Source organism: Necator americanus, chromosome IV, assembly GCF_031761385.1.
Source record: "Necator americanus strain Aroian chromosome IV, whole genome shotgun sequence".
In the NCBI taxonomy this organism is placed as follows: Eukaryota; Metazoa; Nematoda; class Chromadorea; order Rhabditida; family Ancylostomatidae; genus Necator; species Necator americanus.
This window is the reverse complement of record NC_087374.1, coordinates 16637606-16644015: the sequence shown is the minus strand read 5'-3', so window position 1 is coordinate 16644015 and position 6410 is coordinate 16637606. Positions and strand designations below refer to the sequence as shown.

The 6410-nt window shown below is 41.8% G+C and overlaps 2 protein-coding genes across 2 annotated transcripts; one reads left to right on the top strand and one right to left on the bottom strand.

Moving 5' to 3' along the window:
- Positions 1-3969: 3969 nt before the first annotated feature.
- On the top strand, positions 3970-4239 carry RB195_001557 (uncharacterized protein; the record flags this gene model as incomplete). Its single annotated transcript, XM_064198398.1, has 1 exon — positions 3970-4239. One exon carries the CDS (start codon positions 3970-3972, stop codon positions 4237-4239), a length of 270 nt encoding a protein of 89 aa, XP_064054279.1.
- Positions 4240-5776: 1537 nt separating this feature from the next.
- On the bottom strand, positions 5777-6136 carry RB195_001556 (uncharacterized protein; the record flags this gene model as incomplete). The annotated part of the gene is made up of 1 exon (XM_064198397.1): positions 5777-6136. The coding sequence occupies one exon, from the start codon at positions 6134-6136 to the stop codon at positions 5777-5779; it is 360 nt and encodes a 119-aa protein (XP_064054278.1).
- Positions 6137-6410: the final 274 nt, after the last annotated feature.

The following is a 6410-nucleotide window of genomic DNA, read 5'->3' as shown; positions in this document are numbered from 1 at the left end:
AGGAGTTGACTATAGTTGAGAGGAGTTATCATCTGAGTTTACAGTAGTGCAAATTGAAGCTACCTGTTCTCCCGCTTGTTGGTCGCGAAATGCAACAATTGTTTGCCTTCAGCTTAATCTCCACTCGTAAGATATGAAAATACCTAAAATAATCGTTGACTACTCCTATGTACTTCAAGCTTTTTTTTAAATTCAGAGCAGTAAATCTAATTTCACAGGAAGGAGGTGTTTCAGGGTAACCCGAACCCGGAAAAGCATCTATAATAAACCAGCCTAGTAAAAATCTTTTCAAACTGTTATTCTAGATGTGGCAAAACGTATGTTTTGTGAAGAAATATCAGTAGATCAGAGTCCTTACCGTGCACCTTCCTCGATATTATAAAAATAGACGACAGCGCTTCTTTAGTGACTAAGTCAAAATGAGGAGAAGTCAGACGATTTTCCAATTACTACCTCAAGATCTCTAACTTGCTCTTGATGTTGAATAGTTATTGAATTGCATGAGTAGGGGATCTGAGGAGGTTATTCGAATGCAACGCCACTGTTTTGGAAAGATTTGAAGGTAGATTCCATTTTCTTGACTATGATACCATTCTCTGAATTGCTAAGGAAACCGTGTTGTGAGCGGAAGTTTGTGCATAAGGTCAGTACAAAAAATATATTTCGAACATTGCGAATTTCATGCCAGGATGGGTTTTGAAATGGCTGGGGAGGTCCACAGTGTAGGCAAGGAAAAGAAGCGGTGAGAGTAAACTGCCTTGCGGTACTCCGTTTTACGGTGAATAAAGCTTGGAGTAACTGTTTCGGACCTTAACAGTAATGTGTATTTCGATTTCTACCAACTGAGCAACTATCCCCGAACTCAATATTTTTCGAGTTTGAAGATCAGCTTTTTGTGGTTTAACATGTCAAAAGCTTTAGATAGGTCGAATAATATTACATCAACTGACTCAGTCCTCCAATCATAGACCGAATCAGACGATAGAGAAGTGATGGAGAATCCAGATTGCGAGTCGTATTGTTCGAAAGGCTTGACATTACATCTTTTGTTGATAGCCACTCGCTTAGTCTTCCGTTGATTATCTTTTCCAAAACTTTAGCGGAGGATATAGTACTGATAGGGCGATAGTTCCAAGAGAACGTTAGAATTGTTTTTTTTTTGGGAGAAGAGGAGTGCAGCATTAATAAGGGCCTCTTTCCAAATGTTTGGAACTGAAGATGAGCGGCGCATCAAAAATATGAGCAGGAAGAAGACACAAAAACTGCACATTTTTGGTAAACCATCCTGGGAATGCCGTCGTAGGGACACGAAAAGGAAAGATTAGAACGTTTCAGAACGGGAAGAACTTTATTTGGATAAATGATAAAGTCAAAGGACCTTTGAGCAACGTGAACGGCAGAGGAATCAGTAGCTGACAATGAAAGATTATGACTTTCATCCAAATTCAATGAAGATTATGGCAACTTTCATCGATACGCCGCTCGTGGTACCTTGCAATCACCCTCTCTGGCATACGGGCAGACCACGCAGTTTCGACTTGTGCAGAGTCGCTCACACGCGCGATTACTTAACAGCTGAGTTGAGGTTCGATTCCCGTGTTTTTTCGTGGTAATTCCCCAACCCTTACGTCATTCTGTATACCCGCTTTCACATTTTTTCCTGGCTAATCGATGCCACTCCTGCTGCCGTCCTGCACATTTTGCCTGTGGCAAATCTTTTCATTTCACTAAAAGGCGCTGAACAAAAGTGTGCTAAGATGTTTTTTGTTGCAGGACTTTCGATACCACTCAGTCTTCCGTATCCCATCCCGCAAGTAGATATGCATTATCAAGACAGCTAATCAATTGTCTCTCGGTTTCTCCGTTGTGAAATTAATGTGCGCACACTGCTGGTTGAGAAGACTGAAGCACGTGTTCAATTCTTCCTGTGTGGTCAGACGATACACGACAAGTCCCTCAGAAGAATGTGACCAGAAACCTCTCATCGAGGAGAAGCAGTATTCAAGCGAAAAGAGTAAATGTTAAAAAAAAACAGTTTCACGACGGTTCATAAAATCTCGCAACTCTAAGAGGTTGAAAGCTAGATTAGACTTGCTGTGACTGATCGCCACAACTCGCGTTGGTCCCAACCACATCGATCCCAACCGCTAGTTCCACATCACTGCTTCAGGCATAGCCACCTACGCGACTATTTTAAGTTTTATGTCGTTTAGATCCGACTACACTAAGTAGGCTAAATCTGAAGTCATCGTAATAGGGCTTTCGATAGCTGTTATATTGTTTCCGACTATGGTTGCAGCACTGGATGATGGCTAAAATATTCGTGACATTGAAAAATATCCGAACAATTGAAAAACATTTGATTCATTAGGTACGAAAATACTTAGCAAGCAAGCATTCGACCTTTAAACTCCCTGAAACTTCAAACATTCGACTTCGTTATAAGGTATCTAATACTCATTTAGGTAGTAAAATACTACTAGTATAAGTAATACTAGTATAATAATAGTAATAATAATAATACATGTAACACTTGCGTCTTACATGTTACTGAACAATTTTGTTATATAGTAGGACTTGAACATAATTTGGCTCCGTATATAGGCACTTCGCTGCGGGGTCTAGCACTTTGTTGCAGGAATATTATTTCCAGTGATAAAATAAGTGGAAACGCATTTTTGCGGCGTGACGCGTTTGTCCTCAAATAAATTTTCATTAGATACCAATGTATCCAATACATTGGGTTCAGAAGTCAACATGAGATAGACATTACAATAAAATGAGTTCTTTTGCATTTTAAAGAATATCACCTTATTCGAGGCATTATCCATACATATGCCTTCGAAAATATTGTTAAACCTAGGCTCCATACTCGCTGCTGTCCTCCCACCATAACTAGGAAGAAGAAAAAGCTGATCACACTATCATTGCTATCAAAATTGGCTGCACTACTGCCCAGATAACCTTGATTCCAACTAAACAAAGTTGTTAATGTTTGCAGTGAGACCTACTTTTCAGCAATAAGATACCATTGGTTTTTTCGACAGTACTCTTGGATCTCCCTAGATGCACATATACGTAAAGTATAGGAGGTCCTTGCAGTACCGCCAAGTGATAAACTTGTAACTCAAGGCACCAAAAACTGACCCCTTCTGCTTGCACCTCATAGTGGAAACCACTACCATTCTTCTTCCCATTTTTGTCACGCAGCTTAGAGGTGTTACGCAAGGCTGCTCGGCGGCGCCGCCCGCGCGGCTGTGAACTCTGCGGCCAGATTTATCCGCATCTTCGCCGAGGCGAGTCGTGCTTGTTTCCTCAAAGTCCAAGTTTCCTCAAATATTCCTTCACCAATTCCGTCCAGAACTTTCTTTTACGTCTAGGTGGTCTTATCTAGTTTAAGTCTGGCCAAGATGTTGATGTTTTTCTCGTGTCATTCGCCGGTACATTATAACCACTTCTGACTAAAGTTTTCGTCAAGACACACAAATGGCCAAAAGTAGCCGAGCATTCGTCTTAACAGTTTCCTTTCCATGTAGTCTAGCTTTTCCATCACTGTTGACGGCACTGCTCAAGTCTCCGATCCGTTCATCATGATAGGACGAATTGCAGATAGGTAGTCTTGCAGCTTCACTTCGTTGGCGATGGGAATCCATCACAAACATTTTGTCAAGAAGTTGAATGCGGATGTGGCCTTATCTCATCATTGAATATCTGCCGAATGCTGCCGTAGTTTTTTTTAGCATGCAGTCTAAATAACAGGACCCGCCCATAATTTCAGTTTTTTTCTTGACTTTCCGTTTTCCTTGACTTCTGCTCACGATATCGCGGAGACCCACACCTGCTTACATTCATTAGGGCGGAGCCATTACAGACTAGACGTAGACTGCAGCCAATTCCGATACAAGGTCGGCGCCATGTTTCAACTTCGCGCTGCATGAAGCGATTGTTACTAAATCCATACATACATACATGCTTACTCGACCAAGAGATGTCCAAATGGTCAAAGAACCACGTCAAGGGAACAATGCGCAGGTGTCTTCGCATGACATCGACGGCAAAGTTGAGCAAGAAAGGTCCCGCGACAGCCCTTGTCTTACTCTAGTTTCCACTTCGAACGATGAAGTAAAGCGGGTTGGTGTTCAATCAGCAGTTGTTCTTCTGTTCATGTTATCGATTAGGCGAATGAAGTTTCCTGGAATACCATCTGCGCAAAGAGCGTTGAAAAGACTGCTTCAGTGAGAAGAGCTAAAAGGGGTTTCGAAGTCTAGGAAGGCTAACTACATAGATTTCAAGTACCGCTGCCGCATTTTGATCACTCTCCTGTCAATAAACTGTCAATCGTGGATCAACCTGGACGAGAGCCGACTTTTTCATTACGGGTGGTTTCTTCACGATGTTTGATCATGATTGATCATGATGTAAGATGATCCGCTCTAAGAACTTGTATTCGCTTGGTGCGTAATTAATTTTGGAAACGGACCGCATACTTCAAGTTGCTATAACTCAGCTTAAACACAACTTTATTAATCGAAATAAAAACCATCAGAATCTACACATCTTTTCCAACGAGTGGGTAATAAATGTAAGCCTTTAGTATAAAAACTGAGATTATAGGAATCAACAAAATTATGGAAAGCGCTTCCAACATCGTCTGAATTAATTAAGAGCTCGAAAAAAGTGATAGTCTGTTGTAGAAGGGTCTGGGCAATACGGTTGGTGAGGGAAAACTTCTATAAATTGCCTAATTTTTGTCGGGTGATTCGTGCGGTATATAGCCTTGTGTTGTCTTGCAGCAGAATCGGCCCTACTCTGTTCGCCCCTGCGGGCTACAATTTTTGCAACTTTTCGTACGTATGCTCTAAATCATAGCAGTAGGATTCCGCTGTAATTGTCTGGCCTGGTAGCATGAAGACGTAGTAGACCCTTACAGCACCACCAAACTGTAAGCATGACTTTTTTTGGGGTGAAGATCGGGTTTAGGAAGTGTTTGGAGGGGTATCCTTATCTACCCACACAAATCCACGTTTCCTATGATCGTAAAGAACCCATTTTTCATCTACAGTTATAATGCACTAGGAAAGGGCCTTATTTTTAATCGTATCAAAAGGTTAGAACACGTGCCGTTATGTGCCAGACGCTGATCTTCGGTCAGCTCGTGAGGCACCCACTTTGACATCTTCTTAACTTTGCCGATTTCCGCCAAATGTCTAACTACTGTAGTATGATGTACTCCCAGGTCTTCTGCTAACGTCCGTATGTTATTCTTCAGATTTGCTTCCAGAGCTCTCTCCAGATTTTCATTATCAAGCGGCGACCTGCGACTGCGACCCAGTTTTTCTTCGAGATCAAACTGGCTAAAAGCGAGTTTTTTGAACCAGAGATCCGCTGTCCGTTTGCATGGATAGTCTGATCCAAACTCTGCTAAGGTTACGAGATGCTTCTGCGTTCTGAGTGTCCCAATTTAAATTCGTAAAGCATGATGACTCGATGGTCGCATCGGCTCATGATCTTCAGAGCCCTGGAAAAGGCCGGCTGAAAAGATTAGAGTGACAACTATGTATCTATTTGAAAGAGCAGAAAAACATCTACAAAACGGTATGTGTTGTTTGCCTTGAGGCGAAACAGGGAAAAAATTGTTTCATTTACACATCCCTCAGAACCGAATTTAATTTTGCACCAACTTAATCATTACATGCAGCAAAGATATTACTCTATTTCTTGAGTTTTGTGAATTGGAATTATGATAGCGCGTCTTCACGCATCAGGCATTTCTTCATCAATTCATATTCATGAGGGATGGAGATTTCAGCATTTCTGTGCTAATTCCATCGTCTTCACCAGATTTTCCATTCTTCATTTTTTGGATACAGACCAAAGCATACGACTCGGTCGCTAGTCTCTCACTGACCGTAGTGTACATAGGTCGTTGGACATGCTCGAGTTCAGGGACTGAAGAAGCTTGCCGGTTCAGGAAGTTGTTCAAATGTTCTCTCCAAATTGGCAAGTTTGCCTCCACGAGACGGCTCCAGGCGAACATCTCTTCGTTTTGCCTGTATGTTGCATTATTAGAGCATAGGCTTTCTTCAAGTTCTTGTCCTCCCATGCTTTTCCAAAGTGCTTCGCTCTCGACGTCCATTCGTTCTCGCGATTACGTTTCACCGTATGACCAACTTTCCTCTAAGACATTTCTCTTGGCTAACCAGTAGAGCAGGATACATATACAGAATTGTACTTAGATCTAGTCTCCGCAGATGCAAAGGGAAATTTCTTCCTTCGCATCAGAACAGGGAGAGTTTTTAGCGTCCTGAATACAAATGGTGGGAGAGTCGACATTCTCAAGCTCCTTCTTGGTTCGCACTCTGATATGCAGCGACATTCGTTGCCAAATTTTTTTCTGTATTCTTCGTTCA